The 26,102-nt window shown below is 36.3% G+C and overlaps 1 protein-coding gene across 2 annotated transcripts in view; it reads right to left on the bottom strand.

Annotated features, from left to right (window-relative positions):
- Positions 1–26,102, bottom strand: part of ZNF385D (zinc finger protein 385D) — a 443,055-nt gene that overhangs the window by 342,797 nt on the left and 74,156 nt on the right. For both annotated transcript variants that reach the window (XM_026841918.1, XM_026841921.1), the window contains exon 2: positions 13,032–13,310. In XM_026841918.1, coding sequence (XP_026697719.1) covers positions 13,032–13,310 — 279 coding nt within the window. The remainder of the gene's footprint in view (positions 1–13,031; positions 13,311–26,102) is intronic.

Here is a 26,102-nt window from a genome sequence, read left to right as displayed (position 1 = left end):
CAGAATATACCAGGGGTATCTTAATAGCACTGAAGAGTAATTATACCACTTTGTATTCCCAGTGGGGAAAAAAAAAAAAAAAATCTTGCATAAAGTTATGATGTTTCAGTAATCCTATCAACAGCTAGCATACCTCCTATAGATCTGTCAAAAGTAACACCACCTATTCTTGCTAAGTATTATTTTACATCAGTCATAATGCAATATGAATACTAAAGTGCAAGAAGATTTCTTGAGTGTATTGAATAGAAGAATATAAAGAATTAAGAAAGGGGAGAAAACCTTATGTAAGTTGTAAGAGCACGTTTCCTGGTCTATAAAATCTGCAGCATCAGTGAATAAAACTGAACTAGAAGAAATGCAACTCAGCTTTCTAGAGTGAAATGTTCAGGAAGTTTTATTCCTATGTTCACTTGATGTTCACTTGAAAATATCATCAATGTGACTTCTGATTTGACAAAATAATCACATACTATTTGGAAAATTCCTTTCAAAATAAATTATTGCAGCTCTTCAACCAAAAAAAAAAAAAAAGTCCACTACAATTTTCAAAGATTAAAAACTAACTAGCTGCTAACTACCATACAGGACTAACGCTGAGCAAATAGTGAGATGGTGCAAGTGCTCTCCCTACAAAGAACAACACTGGAATTTTCTTCCAACTACTCCAAGAGCCAACATACTTCTATGCAGACTAAGATTAAACTGTGCCATGATTTGTGTGTGTTTATGAATATATAATCGCTGTACTCACAGCACACATATTCAAATTTAACCTCACTATCTAGTACTCTATTAATGTGTCAATGGATTTTGTAGAATAGGCTGTGTGTGGTATCAGAGGAATCACAAATACAGCAAATTATTTCCCCCACAACAGATTTATGGGTATATAACAGATTAAATTAACCTACAGTCCAAATTTTCAGCCTGTACCAAAAAACAGAAGGTAATTTATGATTTTACACACACATCCAGTCCCACAGAGATAAAATTAAGAGAGTAAATCTGTTGAAATAAACTCTCCTGACCTGCAAAAAAAACTAAAGTGTTTGCAAAATTAAAATGTTTCCTTGTTGAATAGTCCTGAGACTGCTATGCCAGCTATAAAGTTACTTGATTGTTCTTTGTTTACCTATAGCATTGTTTGTTTCCACAATCTTTTAATTTGGAGTGTTCATAAGACCAGAGAGGCTTTCCATTGTTCTTGAAACAATTTATTTCACAGTAGTAAGTCTTTAAATGCCAACACCGCAATTCTGAATAATGTATTTTTCAAAGTTTGGCAGTTCCAGGATCTTTTCTTTGGCTTTCTCAAGCATATTTCAAATGTCTGTGACAAGGGTCACTGACATCAAGTGTCAGTGATAAAATAAAATAAAATACAGTGAATTACTATGACAATGTTGGTTTTTTTTTTAAAGATTCCAACAGTTCAAAACACTGGGAATACTCTGTTACTGATGTGTGGTACTTTTGATACCAGATTACAATGACAATTCTAAATAAATATCTATATGTTTCCCTCAACACACAAAAATTACTTTTTCATTAAGTGCAATTTAATTTCATGATGAGGTTGATCTGTGAGAAAAAATATACCTCACAAAACCAAAACCCAGCAAATATTCAACACAAAATCAAATGGAATAGGGTTTTTTTTAAAATGAGCTGTTTGATTACTCCAGTGTTTACACGGCATGGTCTACTGTTATCTTCAACAGTATTGTATTGATATGTTGATATCTTCAACATCATGTATTTTAAGAAAAATAAGTTAGAATGGCTATTAATATTGGCCTTCCATAAGGACAAGTCTGTCTTAATGGTATCTGTTGTTACTGCATCCTTTAGCATCCATTCTTTCCTCTGTCACCACTAACAACAGAAGAAAGGTCTAAAAACAAGATCCATGTATCCATGTTCCTAGATTTCCTCTTTTAAAGGACAAGAATTTTATTTTTATAATCTTTAACTAGATATACTGTAACATACATCACCAGTAGTTCTGACTATATGCTACAGGCAATTTGATGAAAAAAAGAAAAATACTAACAAAGGCTTCAATAGTTTGTTGTACATCTCAAAGCCTTTCTAAGAATACAGATTTTGCTGTATTTGTTTTGCTTCTGCCAAATAACATCAGCAACGTGACATTCAGAGTTTTCTTGGTGTTTTTTTTTCTTTTTAAACACACATCTATGAAGAAAACCCCAAGCCTTTGGCTGTATATAACTTGCTTCTGATGTAAATTAGATAAGTAGGCCCATGAATCTTTAAAACTGAAGTTTTCCTAGTGTATTTTCTACAGAACCTTAGAATAATTCAGGTGGAAAGGGATCTCTGGAATTCACTTTACACAACTTCCCACTCAAAGCAGAACTAACTTCAAGGTTAGATCAGGTTGAGTTCTTAAAATCTTCAGAGAATAATTTCCACAGCCTCTCTGGGCAACTTATTCCAGTTTTTAGAGTGAGGTTCTGAGAGCTTTCTTCCATGTATCTAATCAGAATTTCCCTTGCTGCAACTTGTGACTACCCCCTCTTGCCCTTTCATTGTAGACATCTGTCTTCTCTCTAAAATCCCTTGAGGAAGTTGTGAACTGCAACAGGATCCCCCATTAGCTTTTCTGTTCTTCACACTAAATAAAACCAGCTTTGTCAACTTCTCCTCATGAGTCATGTGCTCCAGCAATCTGCACATTTTAGCAATGCTCCTCCAGACTCACTCCCTTTTGTTGATGCCTCTCTTATACTGGGGACCCAAAACTGGGCACAGTAATCCACATATGATCTAAAAAAGTACAGAGTGGATAGTAACCGCTTCCCTCAAACTACTACTTATCTTTTTATAAATGCAGTCCAGTGTGCAGTTAAGACTTCATCTCTACAAAAGCTCACGAATCATGTTCAACTTGTCGCCCATGAGGACACCCAAGTCCTTTTTCACAAAGCTGCTCTCCAGTCAGTCAGTCCCCAGACTACACCTGTGTATGCATATTCACATTTTTGCATCTGTTGAACTTCATGAAGTTACTGCTGCACCACTCCTGCAGCTTGAGGTTCCCGTGAACAGTAGCTTTACACTCTATCATACTAATGTTGAGTGTCGTTTGCAGATTTTGTAAGTGTGCACTCCATCCTATCACCAGAGTCATTAATGAAGATGTTAAACGGCACTGGCTCACTATCAATCCTTGGGGAGTGCCATAACCAATCTTCCCTCTGTTAGACTGTGAAAGTTAATCATTACACATTGGATCTGACAGCCTGAGCCAGCTTCTAATCTACTTCGTACTTCACTCATCCAGCCCCTATCTCACCAATTTGGCTATGACAATCCTATGGGTGAAAGCCTTTCTTAAGTCAGAAAATTATATCTCCATGTTCACAAAGCTAGCCATTTCATCACAGAAGGTAACTGGGTTCGTCTTACAAAGTCTGCACATAAATCTGTGCTGGCTCTTCCAGTCACCTTCCTCTACTTCACGTGCCTGCAAATGGCTTTCATAAAGACTTGCTCCATTAACTTCTTGACACTGATAACAGACTGACAGGTTCTCACCTTTTCTGAAGATGGGAGTAACATTCACCTCTTTCCAGACATCACTATGTTATACTCCTCTCATACAGACCCCTTTAAAATGTACTGTCCTGCTTGCCAATGAAAACTTACCAAGTATACAATTTCAAAAGAAAAGCTCCTACAGCCTTGACCATAATGCCCTAAGGGTGTGAGGTCAGAAACTGCTCCAGAAATGCTTCTTTTAATGACTTCTAATTTTTAATACATCACATAGAAAAGTCTCTTCAGAGTATCAGATATCACTACTGAGCTGAGGGACATCCCTGGTAGTATTTCAGTTTGAATTTAACTCCATTTGTCTCAACTACCTTTGATAAGAAGAATGCTCTCATTTTATCAGTAGGATTTTGCTACCTCTTCTAGGAAAAAAAGAAACATTAAAGATACTATTTTTTCAACAATGAAAGGAGAAAAAGGTAGCATTGAAATTGAGAATGACTAGCCATGCATATGTATCCATCTGTGTTTTACTATATAAAAGTTCTATGACTAGTAACATGACTCTGAATCAAAAGTGAGGAAAATGTAGCTAAGTCCAGTCAGAATTATGATCATTTAATCATTGGTTTTCTTCAGTCTGATGATCAAATAAAAACACATAATAAAAAGCAAAACCAAGGAAAACAAAACAACACCCTAGGAAAGACTAGGGCATATTATCAGAATAGTTAAAACTGAGGACCAAGACAAAATTCTACCATCCTTCAGCAGTAAAAAAACATTTCAAGCTGCCAAAGTTCAAACCTCTACTGAATTTGAGGACAGGAATGGAAGTGGAAGGAGGAATTTTTCATCCACTGTTTAATAATACTGCTATTTCTATCAGGATGGAATGAGAATTACTCAGAAGGTAGGAACGGGGTTCTTCTGTCAAAAAAGGGACAGATGAATTAAGTGTTCCCAAGAATGATTACCAATGGAACAGGTTCAACAGAAGAAAATAATTAATACTCAGTTTTCTGAATAATCTTTGACAAAACTGCTAACCAACTGCACTTAGAAATACCAAAGTGAGCCATTTTGACATTTCCAGTTTTACTTTCATTGTACTTAGCTATGAATGAAATTGCTTAAAGATCAGAAAATGTTTGATCACAAATTATTCTTCATTAACTCTCTTTTTTCTTCTACAACATTGTGGAATCCAGCACAAAAGGAGACTATGTCTTGGTTTCGGTTCTAGTCTAATAGTCATTATGCTGCTAAAGCCTATAAAAAGAAACATTCAACATTACTTTCAGGGTCAAAAAGTCACACACTCATGTTACATTCCATATAATAAATTATATACCATCCCCACTAGGAGGCTTGCATTTAAACACATATTACCCTGATGTAGAGTATCTAGAGAAGAAGAATTTTAATTTTTATTATAGGACAAAAAATTAGTTTAGAAAGTGAGTTGCTTTGCTTACAACTACTGTATCTATCCAGCTCTCTAGTCTCATATATATGGAAAAAACATGGAATTTGAATCTTGATTGTGTCTATATCTACAATGCTGTCTGCATGGGGACTCCAGCAGGCTAATCTATAAACGTTAATTTGAGAAACAAAGGAAAGACATAATATAGATTAACTCACTCCTACAATAGCAGTGTGAACTATAGATTAGAATTGGTGCTTCCTCAAAAATGTAAACTGAACTGGCATAAATGTGTACTAACATTAAAGTTCCTCAATAGAGTAAGGAACTTGCCTCCTTCTCTTGAAATCAACAGGAGTTTGTAATTAATTTTGCTGGAGCTGATCTTAAAACTCTGATCTTGAGATATATTTCGCCCTACTGTGAAACACTGTCAGAAGATAAAAACTTAAATAAAGATTTCAGTGACATGACTATCAGGAAGACAGTGTATTTTGAATCAGAGGAATAAAAAGCCATAAATAAGAAAAATTAGCACTACTGGAATGTGTGTCATAATTGATGATATCTGCTTTTTCTTCTACTCAGATATAGCCCAAAAATTCTGCTTTAATTCTGTGATATCCTAAAAATTAAAAAAAATTAATGCCACATGAGATAGACAAAGTTATCCTTTTGCAGCCTCATTGAGGAATACAGACCTACATTTGAAGTAGTGAAAATAACTGAATATGGGAAAAGCTAGCTCTCAGGAAATTAATACCAGGAAATGTTGATAAACTTAGTGTGTTGTCATGACTCATAGAAGATTTGTTGCCTACCAGATGCCAGTGCAGAAAAAAAAACCCACACCATATTAAAAGAATACAAGTTACTGAGAAGGTCTGGAAGGAAGCCATGGTCATCATAATCTATATTGGACCCAGTGATATCAGCAGAACTAAATGGAGATACTGCAAAATAGGTTTCAACAGTTTGTTAGCTGTACATGCAAGTAGAGATTAAATACCAGAGTTCTCAGAAATGAGACTAGTGCCACACTCAGGGAGAAGCAAAGAATGGCAGACCAACCTCTCAGCACAGTTCAGAAACAACACAGATGGACACAGATTGCTCCCAGAGTAACTGAACCTTCTATAGCTAATTTAGTATTGAGTATTGATATTCTTGTTACAGCATAAAACATTAAGACAACACTTACCTAAAACAGTATTAAGGGGGGGAGGAAGAAAAAACAACAAAAGAAAAGTGATTAAAAAGAGTCTATGTTGATGTTTAGCAGAGGTGCAAAGAGAACAAGATGACAGTTAGCTTTCCCACTTTTTGCATGCATATTTTAAGGGCAGTTATTTTTCAACATAGAAGGAAAAGTGCTGTACATCTAGGAGGAACATGAAGCCCTGAAGACATAAGGCCATAAATATATAAAAAAGACAAGCGAACTCCCGAGAATAACTTTTGGAACATACAAATTAAGAACTGTGAGGGTGGAGGAGGATTAAACGTAGCAACCAGGCACAAAACGGGTTTCACCCTTTAACCTGTACATAACAGCAGCTTTTGTGTGCTGTTGAAGACACCTTTAAGTACTTCAGCTTCCACTGCCTTAGCACAGAAATCAGAAACCCCATCCAGGTTTGCTAAAAGGCAGCAAAGTAAGGACCAATTTCTGAACTTGTTTCAGCTGTTGTAGAATTTCTCATGGACAAACATCTGTATCCTTTGGTGGAGACAACTTGCTAAGCACCCTGCTTTGGAGATGGTACCCAAAAGGAGGGCACTCCATACAGCTGGGGATATTAAAAAAGATCCTGTGCAGTTTTCAGGCAGAAAACTAGAATAAACCCAATTCTTTATAAGTTTGTCAACCTGAAGTTAGAGGCTTGTTTAGACCCTGGGCAGATGTTGTTGACAGTTGAGACTCTTCATATACCTTAAACAGTCTGATTCATAATAAACTGCCACAGCAGCTTTTATTTAGTTGTCACCTAAGATGGTAGAAAGGAATTTGCCAGCTGAGACTGAAACCATACTTCAACAAAGGACATAATCACATTCTTAAGTGCACTTGATGAAAAATAAGGAACTTCAAAAATACTTTAAGCATATTTAGCAACAAATTTGTACTTATCCCCCAGGTTCTGAAGTATTAATCATAATTAATAAACACAGTTTTCTAGGCTCCCTTTTTTTTTTTTTTTTTTTTTTTTTTTTTTTTTTTTTTTTTTTTTTTTTCCATTCTGTCATTTCCATTCAGTGGACCAATTACCAGATACACTACATGAAAAATTGTTTAACTACTATGAATTTCTCTTTTTCCAAATCTAAAAGAATGTTTTAGAGATTGCTAAAATATGTATTACCTTTGTAAAAGCATGGCATTATTGAAGAAGTTATTCCAGGTTCACTCATTAACTTTTCTTCCCACAACTTGTTACAACACTAGGGTTTACATATGATTGACCTGTATTAAAATTTAGTAATGTCCCTTTTTATTTATTTGTAATACATAGCAGTCAGCTAACTATAGCAAGTCTACAATGGATATTTGCACATATGTAAAGAGTTTGTCCACAATTACCATCCATCCATCCATCCATCCATCCATCCATTCTCACAAAGCCAAATGGATCCCATTGTGCTTATTAGGTGAAAACTGAAAATCATGCATCTGGCTGGTGTGAGCTGGCTCGCTCTTAAGCTTAATTCACTCAATGATACACAAATTACCTTGTGATAAAATTTAGCGCCGAAATATGTCATATGGTGGTTATTACATTAATAACTACAATTAAAAAAATAAATTCTGCAAACACAAGTACTGCTTTAGAAGCATATTTTGCTTGCAAAAGTGCCCTTTAAAAGCAGAAACTATGTTACTAGTTCACTAACTGCAATAGGAACATGATGAAAACAGACAAGTGCTTTGGAATAAGAACGATTTACATCTGGGAACAGTGGAAGTGACAACACACTGCCCTCAACCAGTCCTACTTGTCCAGAGATCTCCAGCTTTGATGTTTGGGAGGTATTACATGATACCCAGAAGGAACCTGCTGTGCTTCTTTACAAAATATTGGCATTTATGACCCCCAGACTAAAGGCTTAAAACCAGAGGATGACTCACATTGGATTTCCTGTTAACTAGTCATAAGACTTTTCATCAGAACATGACAGTAATTAAAAAAAAAATAATTTTGCAAGAGACATGACTTCCAGAAACATCTCAAGCTGATCTGACAATACTTGCTTCCCAGGAAAATAACAGAAAATCCCCTCCTCTGACGAAGAATATACTTAATCTAAAGATTTCCTCCATTCCTCAATGCCCTATCCAATCCTCTTTGTCTGGAGGAAATAATGAAATGAAAAGAGTAGGTGACACTGTCTCCCTGAAAGCTGTAGCTTAGTAGTTTACCACTCTAAAGTAAGATTCTGTCTGCCTCAAAGCTGCCTGTTTTCATGAACAAAAAAATGTGACAGCGAGGGTGTAAAGCACAGTAGCAGCACAGAAATAGGTAAGAACTGGCAACAGAAGAGTGTAAAGAAGAAGAATCTCCAAGTGTTTTAGGTGAATCTTCTGGATTTCCTACCTGCAGAACTGTAAAGTGGAAGGATTTAGATTTTAAAAAAAAATAGTTATAATAGATTAAATATTTTCTCTGACCAGTGTGCAAAAATTTGCTGCATAGATATTATGGAATTGTAATCGCAAGAGTTGTTGTGGGAAACTACATTCTACCACCAAATGTAGTTGAAAAAAAAAAAAAGTGAAACAAATTTTGATCATCATTTAGTGAATATTTCAGTATAACTGTAATAAGCAAATTGTTATTTATTCTTAATTAATATCTGATGCTGAATTAAGAGGTTTGCTTTTTGCAATTAGCAAGGGATAAAATAGTATTTCTGATCTTTTCCCTTTCTTTTGCATCCATGAACTCACTGTCCTTGTTCAGAGTACAATAAAATTTTACTAAGATGAAATTCCACTGAAAAAAGATTGTAGGCAGGTTTAGGTTAAAAGAAAGTAAATGAAACTTGCTAAACTTAACTGTTTGGTTGAAACTAGATGATCTTTAAGATCCCTTCCAACACAAAGCATTCTGATTCTGTGATTCTAAGCTGGATAGTCTTTTGTCTCAGTTATGAATTCAGAGTTAGATAAAGAAACTACAGACAAATGCTTCACTGGCTCCAAGGTTTCAAAACCATAATGTTTCAGAAATCAGTTTTTAAAGTGAAAGGAGTTCTAAAAATTTTGTGGCATATCTCATCTCCATTATTTTACCACTTGTTATCTAATGTATTGTAGAAAGTATTGCAGAGGAAAGTAGTTTTAGGTTTTGTCCTAACCATGCCTCATTCACTTATGATAATTCAGCAATTTACACAAAGGAAGAATATGGGAAATTCTGGTTTACGTAAAATCTTAGGAATATCAGCTTTCTCACGGGTACTGCTATATGTTTACATCTACAGTTATTTTTCCATTCTGTCAGTAGAAACATAAGTCTTGCTCCTGCTGGTCAGAATAAATGATTTCCCACAAGAGGTCACCTCTTCCCACAGCATCCAGGCTGGTTTTGTGAGAAGTGGTACAATGTTGTCAGACCAGATAGGAAATACAATTTGCCCTCTTTTAAGGCAAAAACAAACTTACTGAAAATCCCCACTGACTTACTTGTGACCTTGCCACTGCATGCACGAGAACAGAATGGCAAAAAATTCACCAGCAAAAAGAATATATTATAGGTTGTAATGAAGAGAGTGTGAAAAGGCTTTTTAAAGACATAAAAGACAATTATTAGAAGGAAAGAACATGGAAACTTGTGTTACTCCCAAGCACGTACAGTTCAGTAACAGAAGTGCTGATGTCTTACTATGTCCTGTTAAGTCAACACAAATTACTGTACCAAGTAATGATACAAGAAACAATGGGTTCACATCATTTTTTTTGACTCTGCAGAGTCTGCTGTTCTGGGGCTGTTCTGTCCCAGAAAGGAACCACGTGGGTATCATACAGTAAAGCTGCCAAGCCTACAGGTAAGCAGCTAGCAAAACTTTAGAGTTGGTGAGTTGTTCAAATTCAGTACAGATACCAATACAGCAGCACAGAAATGCTGCTTTTAACCCCACAATGCACATTATCTATTAATTGTATATTTGCAGAGGTTAATAGGCTTTGTGCTTAAGCAATTTACTTTATGAAATTATGCAGATATATTCAATTATAGTAACATGCTCTGTTATTTACATCCAGCAGATAAAACCTACTTCACACAGTTTGAAGATGATGACTACAGCATGACAGCTTTAATTACACAGCCAAATGCTAATACAGCTGAACCCTACCTCTGTTCAGCAGTCCATTGCAAATTATTTAGGAACGACACATGGGCCATTGCTTCATATAAATCAATCCTCCATTTCTATTACCCCTCATGATATAAAACACACAAACCCAACCTGCTTTGTGGGGATATTTCTCAGATAAATCAAAAGCAGAAGTCACAATTCCAATATTTTGCCCAGTCTTTCCACGTATGCTAGTTCTAAGTGAGCAGACAATTTTGCAGAGACATATACAACCCATAGTACAGTCCATGAATATCTGTATTTGGAAATGGTGTTTTCCTGTGCATAGTGCAAACACTACATTCAACATGAGACATAATGAATAACTAGTGATGATGAAGCCTGGGAAGACAATCTCATAAAGCAGAGCCATTATTTAGTTTTAATTCACAGCAAAATTTAGTCCCAAGAATTATCAGACCATTAACCTGGGCACTGAGAAAAACAGCTGTCTTCTGTGACAATCAGACTTCTACACAAGAAATACCATTCTCATAAATAAAGCAACCTACTGACATACATTGAATAAACAGTACTGTGTACATTTAACGTTTTTTACAGCTACATCAGTGACCTTCAAAAATGTCATTTGTGTGCACATGATAAGCTGAAAGGATCAAGACATAATTTCTTTTAGTCATGGACATATGCCACTTGAGCCTGATGGGGTCTCATCAACAAAACAATCAATAATCCATAAAACATTGACCATATTTCAGATATACTAGTTCTGACACAACCTGTTATTGTGGACGGTCTGTCACATTCCAACTTGTACTTGACTTAGAAAACTGATCTCAAACAGGGTCTCTGTTCAAAGTGCAGGGAGGGTGGTTACTGAAATATTCAGTTTCAACTTCTAGCAAGAAATATTTAATATTCATCTCTATTTCACTCATAATGTTCAGTTTAAAAAACCTGAAATCTCAAAGTTTGGTGATATGGGAAAATCACTTCCTTATGCTCTTCCCTAAGTTATTCTCTCAGTGGAGTGCTACTTTTGATGATACTCAAAGATCTGACAGATTTGAAAAGCCTCAAATTTCAGGCAACACCCCAAAATAACTGCACTTTGAAACAAAGAGCTAGACAGTCAGCTATTTTACTACAAATGACAAATGGATGCAGCTACAAATGACATAGGGATTCTTTTAAGGAGGAAATAAGAAACATGCCACTATACTATGACTTTGATCGTGTCTAGAAGATCAATGCTGAAGCACAACTGAAGCCCTTTGACACTAATTTCAGCATTGCTTAATTACCAATTCTTTCATTACTGTGGATTAACGCAGAAAAATGAACTGCAGAAACACGCTTTCTATCTTTAGCAAAACTGTTGTGCTAATAACAGCAACCCAATTTTACCTTAATTGAAGATAGCAATAACATTAGACTGTGCTTATTTTGTTTTAGAAAGAATGCATTTGTGGATAGCCATATTACATCTTTAATCAATTAGGAAATCAATCTTTCTTTACACATTTTCATAACTCCTACTAACGGTAGTGGTATTCTTCCTAAGCCTGAACTATGAGCAGTGCCAAAAGTTATAGTCCTACCACTTAAAGATAAAACTGTGTTCAGTGTTACGGGGTTTTGGTTTTTTTATTGTTTTGTTTTAAGGAAATGGGCAACACTTTGTACGTAGAAAAGCACTCACGTCCAACACACTTCTGCAACATACCCATATTATTCCCAACTCTTAAAGCCAGGACAAAGCACAGATTATTAAAATACCTCTTAAATCCCACCTAAGGATTAGTGTTCTACATGTCCTTCTGCAAGTGGTGCAGGAAGCAACTCATGGCACAAAATAATAAGTAACGTGTGTAGTCTGAAGAAAGAAAGTCTGAAAGTCCTAAGTACACCACATTAAAGACCATCATTTCTTTGACACTGTGAACAGAAGCAAATAGAACAATACTGTAGAACTCTACCTATAGTACAACAAATTTGGGTACTATCTGTTATGAAATTGAGAAAACTATAACATAGTAATATGATTTTACTTGTCAGGGATCACTGTCTCTAATGTCTGATCTACTTTTGTACATAAATCCATAAACATGTTTTTCATTGAGGCGTACAACTCACTCTGATGATAGGAAAACACGCCACCTACTACAAAATGGTTTTCTCAAAGCTGTCAATGAAGTCAGCTAAAACCAAAATAACTTTCGTTCCATCTCTGACTTCAGTCATGATCTTTAAACAGACTTATGCTAGCTATGGGTTGAACCCTGCATAAGCAAACTAAAGTGAAATGAGTTTGGGAATGTATTTTTTCTGTGTAATGTATTTGTTTCAATTTATTTTGCAACTGTCTCACATTCATTAAAAGTAAACATACCCCTAACAAGTATAACCTTTCTAGTAGACCGTGAAATATGGAATATCACTGATTATGCTGAAAACCATCAAAATGCAAATAGAATGAGAAAGAATCTGAATCAACACCATCATGTAAACAAAATATAAAATGAAAACACTTGTAACAACACAGATGGTATATCCTTAGCTATTTGCCAGATTCTCATGCTAGGGATGACCCCAAGCACTCTGAAGTCATCAAGAGCCTTTGCCTTAACTTCAAAGAATTTGTAGGTTGAATAATAAAAAAAAAAAAAAAAGTTTAGACTCATATATATTGACATTAATGAACATTGTTGCAATTCTCACATCAAAACCTAGCAAAAGGTATATATATTTTAATGCTTACCATTATCACTTTTGAGATTTCCATTGCTGAGCTGTTTTAATCTCTTCTGATGGGATTTGCCATTGTAGTGGATTTGTGCCTGAGCAGCAGAGTTCAGCTGAATGTTACAAACATTACACAAAGTGAAATTGGTGTGTTTCTTTTCTCTCTCCTTCTTTTCTTCAGTGCCATCAGGTGCTAATTCTTTCTCACCTTCCCTTTCTGGGACAGATGTGAAATCTGAATTGTATGAGTGGTTATCAACTGGTAAATCAGGGCTCCAGGGCTTCTTCATATTTTCTGGGGGGAAGAAAAAACATAAGGAAAATTTATGAGTAATGTAAAATAATATACACAAGATTTCTACATCTGCAAACCAGTAAAAGGCAAAAAACCCACATTCTTTGTATTTTCATATTTCAACACTGTATTTCCACTCATGTATTTTGCTATCTATTCATAATTTTTAGTTCTGCTATGTAACTTGAGTAACTTCACAACCACTCAAATGAATGTCTTTACATGTTCAGGGGTACTATTAAGTCTATCACTGGAGTCAACCGGTCAATTTTTAAATTTTTTAAATTATTTATATCTTTATCCTTGGTTAGTTTAATTATTTAACAATTATACTATAAAAAGTAACCTTACAAATGCCAAGTCTCAGCAAAGTCTGGATGAAGCTCATGACAACTGTCATCTTCTGTGGGAAACTGTATTGGGTGCAAGTGTCCAGGTGCTGGCAGTGGGGGCTGGAGGGCAGCCTTTGTGAGTCAAGGCCAGGGGCTGTCCCACGCTGCTCCAAAACTGACCCATCAGCGCCCAAACCTGAGCCCATCAGCCACAGGTGTGGCACCTCTGTGATAACATATTTAAGAAAGATTAAAAGCACTGTGCAGAAGCTGAAAAAAAATGCAGTCCTGTACACAGTGGAAAAGAAGGAGGAGGGGGTGCTCGAGGCACTGGAGCAGAGATTCCCCTGCAGCTCATGGAGGACCATGGTGACACAGGTTTACTCCCGGCAGCCCATGGAGGAGCACAGTAGAGCAGAAATCCACCCTGCAGCCCGTGGAGGACCCCATGCCAAAGCTGGTGGCCATGCCCTGAAGGAAGCTGCAGGCCATGGAGAGCCCATGCATGAGCAGGCTCCCGTCAGGGTCTGCGGTCTGTGGAGCAGTCCTTTCCTGAAGGACTGCATGCCATGGAAAGGCTGGAGCAGTTTTACAAGAATTGCAGTCCATGGGAAGGACCCTCACTGAAACTGTATTCCGTGGAAGGGTGCCCATGCTGGAGCAGAAGAACAGCATAAGGAGGAAGGTGCAGCAGAGATGAAGCGATATGGACTGACCACAACCCCTAATCCCCATCCTCCTGCACTACTCGGGAGGGGGGGAGTAGGACAGAAGAGTCAGGAGAGAAGTTAAGCACAGGAAGAAAGTGGGGGACGGAGGGGCAAAGTGTTCCCCAGGTTGAATCTCTTCTGCCCGTGATGGCAACTGCTCCCTGTCTTCACCTCAACCCATGAGGTTTTCCATCTTGTTTCCTCCCTCTGTGCCCTGGTGTGGAAAGGGAGTGAAAGAGCAGCTGGGTGGGGTTTGGCAGCCAGCCAAGGTCAATCCACCACAGAAATACACGTAGTTATGGCGGCAGAAATATTTTAGAATCCTCTCTACGATTAAATCCATAAATTTCACTTTTTTTTTAGATATAAACTATACAATAAATAGGTCAGATAAACTACACAGACACACTCCTACATGCAAATACTTCACATGACTAATAGCTACAAATCTGTAGCTGTTTTAGCACTTAGAAATGTAAAACACATTTTTTGAGTTGGAAATAAAAAAGAAGGGGGGAGGATTAGTCTGTTTCACATATTTATATATTTTGGTGTACTGCAATTAAAAAAAGAAAAAAATAAATCCCCTATATTTTAGTCAGCTAAGCTTAAATGCATAGACCTCACTCCTGACCTTATTAATTAGGTATTTAGCAACCCCTAGTCATCCCCTCTTCACTTTTTGTGAATGCTTTCAAGCCCAAGTGTAATCATTTTATAACCTGTCTGGCTTAAAATAGTTCAAAGACAAATAATAAACATGTTCTATAAGTTTCTTATTTAAACCTCCCAATATTATGATTCAAGGACAGTTAATTTAGATTCAGCTAATACCAAATTGTAGCAACTACAGAACTGAGAAGATAATCCCATCTGCAGAACTTCAAGTGAAATCAGTGTAAACATGAGCTTCTGCTATTAAAGGTGAGAAGAAATGGCACAGGTGAAGAAGTGTCTGTGCATAGCAAACCTAATTTACTGTTCAAGGAGTGCAAAATGTTATACCAACTTAATATCTTGATGAGACCTTTATATAGTATATAAATCTTTAAACTGCTTTTTCTCCCAGATTTAGTGAATAAACGAAGGTCTAGCCAAAGAATCTAATCTGTGTGACGAAATTACTGCAGCCTTAAATACGACAATACCATTTGGTCTCTAACTGACAAATCGGACAACCTCAAGACAAAAAATACGATTGCAGCAACACAAGCAAATGGACTACAGATGCCTTTAATCCCAGATCCAGACAAGGTTCAGTATCTAAAAATAAGTCTGAACAAGCATTGATTTGGGTCCTGTTACACCAAAATACTGCAAATCATTCTTGAGAGAACTTAAAATATCATAAATTTCATCAGCTAAATGTTTTGCCAGCCATCCCAAGGATTTAAATATATTTACTGTTTCCCAATTAAATCATAAAGATGAATTTATCTAAAGATGCAAATCTAAAAACCTATCAATTGTTCAAAACAGTTTCAATCAGTTTTCAGATGCTTGATATCTAATTACACTGTGTTCTTTTAAGCTAACTAAACCCTCTTTCATTTAAGAAAGCACAGACCGGTTCTGAGAGGAGCTCTGCACTTGCTGTAAATTAAAACCTCACTCAACTAGTTCAGTCAGTATTATGATTTCAGCTTTTGTGTATAGTCAACTCCTATCTAGGATTTTAGCTGTCCAAAGCAAGACATGAGAAAGCAGACTAAACAATTCATTCCAAAGTAAAATTAAAGAGAAAAAAAAAGAAGCAAATTAAATATTCATTAAAATCAAATCGATTATACCAACAGCGTTGATAGAAACATTTATAGACAAATCACAACCATTCCATAAGATATTATGAGACTGTGGAAGCTTAGGAGAACACCTGCAGTTTTTCTAAAGCAGATCTATAGCATATTTCTCCTGATGGAAGGAGAAAGTTTCTCCCGAGGAAGCAGCAGCAATCCATCAACCTCTCAGTCTTTTGGAGTTTGCTGGAGATATTCTTCACTCCAAAGAGAGCTATATTCATCTATCTAAAATACTTTTAAATTAAGAAGGTCAGTCTTTAATCAAAGCATTAAAATGCTAACATGATAACACTAGTTTTACTGAATTGCTCTAGAAGACAGTAACTTTTCAGAAGTCCCAGTTTATATACCTGCTGTACATTAATATATATATTTTGTATTGAAAGCATTCCCCACTAGAGAGCAGTATGAATTTAAATTTACAGATTCAATATATCGCTAGACCTATAGTGCTAGTCATATAGGCATAAGATTACTATAATAAAACAGATCTTCTAACCAAGATGTAAGACTTTGTAAGCAAATATAATCTTGTAAATTAAACAAACATTGTACACTATATGTACACATGTCTAATTCCTTTTGAAACATTTACACAGGTAAGCTGGCAGCCTAATAAACTGTATTAGCATGTTATTACACCCTTCTAATATTCCAGTCAACAAAGCCTAATCTATGTGAGTCTTATTTTTGGCATATATATTACTTCTGTCTTGCATTCTAATATTATTCCAGAAAATAAATTATAAAATGCACACTAGATAAAGGCACAGTAAAATAATAAGGGAAATTCCACCTTGGAAATAAATGAATCAAATATCTACCATTTGATTTGTGCTTTCATTAGAAAGCTGTGATGGCATTAGAGCTGCAATACATTTTTGCCTACTGCTATGTCTCTCAAATCTGGAAGAAGGAGAGGATAATTTATAAGTGCATAGTAGGTGACAATTAGGAAAACAGAAGTCTCAGGATACATAGTACAGTCTGTCACCATTTTCTTTACAGATACACAGTGATTTCTGAGTATGTAATGGCATTACTAAAGGACTAAGGTGAAATATTACATACCTGTGCAAACCACTTGAGCCGATGCTGTAAACCAGCATCACATAGCAATAGTCAGTATGTTGACTAGACACAAATGGTTTGAGAAAAAACATTACAAATATGAAGACAACAAATTTTGTAAATGCAGGAGCAGTTTAGGGTTAAAAAATAGGATTAAAAACTTCTTACTCAATATTCCTTAAAGAACAAGGAAATAAAGACAGCGAAGGGTAACGAAGAGGGAGATATCCAACTGAGTATAACTAGCTCAGATACTTTAAAAATATAATTTACCACTCCAACCATTATTTTAAAAGAAAATTTAAAAAATAATCAAGTTTGTGAAATCTTGTAAAGATCCATCACTGTTTAAACTAACACAGATGAAGACTAATTCTTGCAAAGCAGCAGATTTTCTGTTCATGCCTGCATCATTGCATACTTCAGTTTTCGGGAGTGAAATGTTTAGACAGTAGTTTTGATTGGTGGGGGTAAGGAAAAGAATGCTTAGTTTATTCTTTTGGGGTATTATATAGAATATGGTTAGGAGAAAACATTATAGTCTTAATATTAAAAGCAATTTTTAATTGTTATCAATGTCTTATTGGTTTGAACATGTGGAAATGGATAGGCATTAAATGAACACCCTCTTTCCCTGCCATACAGAGTTCATCTTGACTGTACCAGTTACATTATCTTATAAAGTTATCAGTTTTGCAAATTAATTTTTTCCCCCCTAAAAGAAGCTACATTCTCAACCTTTAGGAGCTCTAATAAAGACAGCAGTGAACTAGAAATGAATGAGGAAGGCAACCAAGAACTCAAAATTTCAAGCCAATTCAAATACCACTGTGGATAAATACTTACATCTATTTTCCCCGGGGCTCTGAACTCAATTTTGGCTCAATGATGCTTACCAGTAAAATGAACTTTGCATGACATTATAGCTTTGTAAAGTAGAAAACTGTCCCATGTGGAAAACCAGCACAACTACAATTTGTGGTGTTTGCTGACTTAGCTAACATAGCTACCGCCTGGGGATTTCTCAACTGAAATGTGCTTGACTGTAAGGGATTAGAAATTACATCCTTCCCATAAAACAATCCTTACCTTCTTAGCTGCAAGAAAATAACATGGTTTCTGTTCAAGGAAATCAAAAGGAAACTCTGCTCATTTGTGTTACAATTAATTGTTCTGCTTCCAGACTGTCCTGTCAGCATAGAACTATCGTAGTCACACTGACTTTCACCCTGTGTACATAACAGTCAAGTATGCTGGGTACACTTAAGAGGTAAATGGAGTATGAGAATCCCAGAGTAAGAGACTGCTATGCAAGTAAGTCAGCTGTATTTGATGCAGGCCACTTGCCACTGATGAATGACAAAGTGTATCTTAAAGAATAGCTCCCTGTCTTCTTCCAACAGGTCACTACAACAAACACATTCCTGTAATAGCTGAAGGACAGAAAATACAGACAGGGCATTAAGGACAAAATTCCACTAATTACCATATTCAAGGATTTCTAATACTTCATTCTAAAACTGTGAAAGACATTTAAGTGACAATCAAAGATGCAGATGCTTGCATCTCAGTCAGTCACCCCAAGACTACACTCACTGTAAATCTCACCAACAGGGCCTATAGAAAGAGTCATCTCACTGCAAAATAGAGGACACAGGTGTTTTGTTCTTAGAAACATATATGCCTCCTCTTTTGCAGATGTCTATGCTGTAGATCTCAAGTTAGATGGGAGGAATCTCACTCTGCTTGCCATAACAGTCTCCTCAAAAGTTAAGAGAACTGAACTTTTGCAGGAAATAATAAAACACAATTTTCAGATCTCAACAGATATCAGTTGCTTCCAAAGAAACTGTTGCTAGCACAAAAACAAAAACAACAAAAAATCACTTATCAAGATCCTATCTTTAATTATCACCTTGTCAGTTTTTACATTTTGGGGGAATGTTACCAACACACTACGCAAAAAAAAACCCTCTGGTAATAACTGGAATCTTAAAATCTTTTCAAACTTCATAAATTGATGCTATGTCTTTCAGGTGATAGGACATTACTGGTTGATGACAGCCATCACAGCAGGATGACCTTTGCATCAGCCTTTTAAGAATCTCTTCCACACTGTGAGCCAATGTACATGACAGGACCTATCCCAAACCCAGTACCTTTATGTGTTACTCAAAAATACCTGCTGTACTTGTGATGCCTTTACTAAGAAGCCAGTGACAGTTAACTTGCCTTTGCAACCTCTAGATTGACCTTACTGAATAAAATGTCAGCTCTAGAAATTTGTTCCTGGGAGAAGCTTAAAGCAAACGTATTGCCATCTATTTCATACATGGATGGAGGGCACAGGACAGACTAGAAAAAGGATCAGGAATAAAAATAAAATAGGTTTTGCTTCTTCCAGCCCCTATTATCACTGGATGATGTGGTCCTGACACTGTAGCCTTCTGGTTTTGATCAGGGTTGCACCTGCTCCTGGTTTTGAGCCCAGAACAATTTAGGTCATGAATGTTCTATTTTACACATTGCTGTATTTTACACGTTGCTGCTGTGGCAGTTACAAACATACAGTGACAAACAATGGGAAAATGGTGAAAGGGCACTCATGGTGAAAGCACTGCATCTCTGAAATGCAGCTCTCTCCCAAATGACCTGGGTAACCTTCAGGATATGGTTCAGGATTCATCTGTTTTCTCTGGATTGAAGAATAAACATCATTTCAGTGGAAGAGCTACTGGAGAATGGGAACCTACTGGGAATGAAAAGGCTTTTTTAAAAAAAAAAAAAATATTATTTTTGAGGACCTCCTTTGTTCTGAGTCAGATTTTGCTGTCTTTCAGATGAAATGAAATACAAAATAGTTTATAATACAATAAATGCTGACATGGAAATCTGGAAGATACATGCATTAAGTATTTTTACACTATTGATAGGTTTTTCTACTAAGAGTTTTAGGACTGCAAGAACAGCCATCACTTGCTTTTAAAAAGCAAGGAAGAGTTTGTCAGGTCACACACCCAAGAGCTAAATTACTAGCCAGTAACTGCAGATAGAAGTCAGTATTTCTTGTTGCTGTGTGCCTCATATAGTGCACACCACATCACATTTGAAGCAACTATTTACCAAATTTTCTCTTCAAAAAATCCACACAAAATACAGTAGAAGAGGTAGCTTAGGAGAAAAAAAAAGTTAAATCAGGGAGACAAACATCTTGTTTTCCTGTTTATTGTTTCTCTGCATCCTTCCACCTCCTCCCAGTTTGATCACTGCTGCTAGCTGTGATACCACTTCAGTCATCCATGTGAATAATAAGAAAATCATAATCATCATCATCTCAGGTGATTTTTGTGAAGTTTAAGAGGAAAATAATCTCTTGAATGAAAATTGCATCAAGTGAAAGAAATAAAGTCAGGTTCTCCCCACGTTTATTGTTGGGGAGGGGGGATGAGGCGGAAGGAGACCAAGGTTATTTGGGGTTGGAGGACTTTATAACTTCATGTTTATGTTCTGGGCGTTCTCCCAGGAAATAAATCTCTGCAAACTGAACCCTGTAAGAGTAGATTTTTATCCATTTTAAATAGGCTTATTGTATATTCATATACCTTGAGCAATAGCACAGAAAATAAAAGCCTGGGCTTTTGTTTTGTTTTGCCTGGAGAGCACTTAAATCTATCAGGAAAGGCTGCATTTCAATACTGCAGCAAATGAACATACTCCAGCCTATCTCCCGTCACAGCCACGTGCACCACGAGTTCCTAAAGGAACTTATAGATGAACTAAACAGAAAAAGTTCATCATTTCTTGGTTCAGCAGATCCCTTGTGTCAGAAGCAACCAACAGACATCTCATAGTCTCAAAATATACTGCAGTCATTTTTATAATTGAGATCTATAAAAAGAGCTAAGCACTAATCAACACCATATGTTATTCAATTAGCTAGTAATACATATCTATTTCTCAAGCCTGTACTAACATAATGGAGAATTCTGGGTGGCTTAGAACTGTTCAAAGGCCAAGTAATTCATTTGCAAACATCAGCTTCTAAAATCTGAGAAGTACTGCTGTAGTGACTTACAGCCAGAGCCAAGCCATGAAAACACCCTCATTTGTTTTTTATTCAATCCATTTTCAGAGATGGTCATTGTGAAGACACAAGATTTCTCCCTAAAGTAAGGGCCAAATGAAAACAAAGGTTTAGCTATGTGTCTGGTACCCAGGCTCTGAGGGATGCTCTTCCCATGCAGGTAAAGCAAGCTGTTTGCCTCATCTCCCTCTTCACCAGCGGTATCTTGTTGTACAGACCTTGTACAGAAGGGAGTAGTTAAAACAGCTAAAGACAGAGCTAGCGAAGCTGTGAAGGCTCGGCATACCAAGAAAAATTTTGCTGCCGTGCACCCTGAAGCACATGAATTTTTTCCACATTCTTAATTTCCACATTTGGGAATTCCACTCACAGCCTCAGAACTCCTGCCAAACAGCACTCTGAGTTGGCAGGACTCAAAAAGAAGGGACGGAAGAGTCCAATTGCAGTCCAGACCACCTCTCCTAGACAAAACCTTAGCACTGTTTATAAGGCGGCAGTCAGTCAGTACAGTTTTTAAAGGTCAGGAAGAAAATTACAGATTTTTCAAGTTATTAACTCTGAGCAAAATATGAATTAGACCATTTAGCAGGGTCCAGAGACAGGTGTAAAGAAAAAAAGGATGTGCAAAGGGAAAAGATGACAACCGACCTTTTTTGACAGAACTACTGAAATTTTGTAGGTATTAGAATTCAAATCATAGGCTTACAGAATAATTTAGGTTAGAAAAGAACTTTAAAATCACTGAGTCCAATCATTATCCTAACATTGCCAAATCCACCACTAAACCATATCCCTAAATGCCATGTCTACACATCTCTTAAATACAGCCAGGAATGGTGACTCCACCAGTTCCCTGGGCAGCCTTTTCCAGCGCCTGACAACGCTTTTAGTGAAGAAGTTTTTCCTAATCCAATCTAAACCACCTCTGGCACAATTTGAATCTGTTTCCTCTCATCCTATCGCTTGTTAGTTGAGAAAAGAGACCAACACCCACCTCACTACAACCTCCTTGAGAGCAATAAGGTCTCCCCTCAGCTTCTTTTTCTCCAGGCTAAAAAAAACCCAATTCCCTCAGCCACTCTTCATAAGACTTGTGCTCTAGATCCTTCACCAGCTTCCCTGCCCTTCTTTGGATGCATTCCAGCACCTCAATGTCTGTCTTGTAGGAAGGGGACCAAAACTAAACATAGTATTCAAGTTGCAGCCTCACCAGTGCAGAGTACAGGGGGATGATCACTGCCCTAGTCCTGCTGGCCACGCTGTTTCTGATCTAAGAATATAACTTTTGATTTCATAGATAAAAAACATTTCTTTCAGCCTCTTTTTATCAATTCCTTGATGCAAAATCAACCTACAAATTGTCACCCAGATATCCTATAAGTGGAATATTCCACCTTAAAGATCTTTACTTTTCCTAGTACCTAAATATCCAGGCAAATCTTTTTATCTCAGCAGAAAGCAAGAGCATGAACATTTGTTTGGGCATAATGAGCAACTCATTTTTGCAGACAAGTTCTGTTCTTAACATTATAATACAACCACTATCTACCAAGTAGGTAATTTTAAAAATTAAGTTTCAATTAGTATTTGTTTCTATTTTGTTGATAGGGTATCTCTTTAGAAACAGTCACTGTTTTTTTTAGCTTTGTGGTTAAGTATTTTACCAATATGCTGATGAAAATACATCTACAAAATGAAACAAATAATTAAAAGGCACATGAATTAACTCTGTGGGAATTCTGCTTAAAAAAAAAAAAACAAACCACCACTACACCCAAAAAACCCATTTCTAAATATTATTTCAGAATAAAGAATGATAATTTTGAGATAGATAGTTCATCCCCTGCAATGTTATGCACATAGAATGCAGCCATCAGACACTGAATAAAATAAAATAAACTGCCAGTAAATGTAGTCGTGGTGGGTAAGAGGAAATAAAGGCCACAAGTAAAGGACTACTAAAAATTTCAGAATTATTTTTTCTTCTTTTCAGTTCAGGAGAAATGTCAGAAGTTTGTGTTTTGTAATTTTTCTTTCATATAAGCAATTTCAAAAATCATTACTTTCTTGCAGTTTGCAAGATAATTTCTCAAGATTGCCAAAATTCTATGATTTGAATTCTCGAACCTTCTCAGGCCATAGGATAGAGCAATGTTTACCACATATAAAAATAGCTAAAACTTAGAAGTCAATCTCCCCTCTCTTTTTGTTATAGTTTTGTCTTAGGGAGATGCTGTGTGGATATTTTTTTAAACAAAAGGCCTTTAAAACAAAAGAACCATAGAAGAGCAAAAGAGCAATTTTAATGCTTCAATCAGTTACCCTTTGGAAGAGATTTACAGATCAAACAAGAAGGTGTACATTCTGTCTCCCTGTAAATGCACTTTTACAAACACCGGTGTTAAAAAAAGCTTGCAGGATTAGGGTTTATATTTGAATATTATCATTCACACTTTCACAAAAGTAATGATTTTTTCAGATTGTCTGCTCATTATAAAATACTCAGGTAGCTCTGGCAGCATTTACAAATGTAGGGATTTTATTATTATTATTTTATTGCTTCATTACACCCACTGGGCTATTTAAAATTGAATTTAATGGAGAGCAGATCATCTTCCAAGCAATGCAAACACATCAAGGTGGAAGTCTGTTGTGCTTGGAAAGGTTAGCAGATGTTTTTTGCAAGCGTATGTGCAAGTTATTGTCATTTATCTTATTCCTGCACCTTTGAATTGCATTCTCGTTTGCAAAGAGCATGCATTTAGTACAGCATTCATGGCAATAGGAACATAACTTCTGTTAGTTTACAGCATGTGTTTTTTGGGGGTATACTGTGCAGTTTTAATTGAGAAGTATAAATACACCATATATAACTTTATAAGTATATACTTTGTCATGTTTTGACATTGTATCTGAGGTCAATATAATTTTCTTTCATGTCAACTACAAATTTACCTCAATCTCTTCATCAATATTAGGGATTTAGAGATAAATGTCTCGCAAACTACTCTCCTTGACACGTATCAGTAAAAAAATCTGAAAGACAAATTGGGAGATTTGGACCTTTTCATGTTTCCTCAGGATGACACAGTACCCTACAGCAGCAACTGAAGTCTTTTGTTACAGCCACACAAGGCCAACATAGGGCTTCACTTATGCAGCTGGGGAATTATTTTAACACAAAGCCTATCTGTCTGTGTCACATTTCTAATAACCTTTTCATCACAGTACCCAGATGTAATGCATTTATAGAAATGCTTATGCATTAAAAATAAAAATGTGCAAAAGGAACCTAATTACTGAAAATGCAAACTGGGATGATTTATTTAGTTATTTAGGATAAATTCAGGTGATTCCCTATTAGTGAATGCAAACATATTTTCAAGCTACGATTGCTATAAACCCACAGGGTGAGTGTATGACCTGGTAATGGATCACAGAATACCAGGACCTCAGAGGACCTACTGGGCAATGAGATATTTATTGCAGTAACTTATTCCTTGCATTACTTTCCCACAAGTACAATTCACTCCTTTATTGACTCTTGTGTGGAAAATTAGGGTAGGGGACACTGAGGAGAATCTGCTTATATTTTTTACAAGTTACACACATGAAAATATCTTTTAGGGCAAGCATAAGGGGAGGGTTTGAAATTATTTCTGTAAGTTTTTCTTGATCCAAGATCTCTGAAATATGTTACCTATTTACTATTTGGATATATAGAGCTCAATAATAAAAATATGGAAATACAGGAAAACATGGACAAACAAGAGACTTCAAGCCCATACCTGCCCCCAGCACAAGGTCTGCTGCTTCATTTTGCTTGCTTGTTAGAAATTGCAGATTTTACAAGATATTCCAGCAATATCTTCCAAAAATCTAAAAAATTACCAAAGAGGCCCAGGAGCTTACTGGACATATTAATCAATGATGGTGCCTTAATATTGCTAAAATACAAAACAGGCTTCTAAAATAAGAAACATTGTTCTGTTTTGCAGAAATATATATATATTCATATATGTTTTCTGTGCAAAGTTGTCTTGAACCACCACCTTCAGGATTCCACCATCATATTTTTGGCTAGACTTTATACAGCATACGTTGCTATTAATTAAAAGGCATCGGTGCTTACTTCTGAAACACCCTCACACGACTGGAAGTCACTTTTTGTCCTTAAAAAAATGTATTTCTGAAAAAGAATAATGAAAAGTATACACACACAGAGGAAGTAGAATAGCTGATGCCTTCCAGCCTTCTGCAGAAGACCTTCACAGCAGTATTTCTCCTGCTGCACTTTGCGGCAAATGCTCATAGAGCAAGCCCAAAACTGCTGCTCTTGGGAAGCCTGAGCACTTTGCTCAGCCACTGTGATCTGTAAAAACTGTTGCTGCTGACTCCGTAAAATATTTCCAGCTCTGTTAGCCATCTGCAATCTTTCTCGACCTGTCAGGGTAGACTCAAGCTGTTGAAAACCTCTGATAAGTCATCCATGGCAGAATTTAAAGCTCTGTAAAACCTATGAAGTTTCTTCCTTCAGCCATGCTGATTCAGATGAAGCAGCATATAAACTCTATCAAATATAGGACAAGTTTTTAAACCCCTGGGACTTGACCGACTACTTAATTTTGCAGAATTACAAATCCACTATGCATTAAAATATCTGTTAGCATTAAAGGTCATTCAAGACTACCAAATAAAATAGATATTAAATTTTCAGAATTAACTCAGTTTGAATCATGATTTTATGACAAAAGGTTAGAAGACTTCACAAAATATTAAATGGCCCAGTATTTCAA

Source organism: Athene cunicularia, assembly GCF_003259725.1.
Source record: "Athene cunicularia isolate RWA chromosome 2 unlocalized genomic scaffold, athCun1 chr2_part1, whole genome shotgun sequence".
NCBI lineage: Eukaryota > Metazoa > Chordata > Aves > Strigiformes > Strigidae > Athene > Athene cunicularia.
Note: the sequence above shows the minus strand (reverse complement) of the source record. Positions and strands in the feature narration are given on the sequence as shown.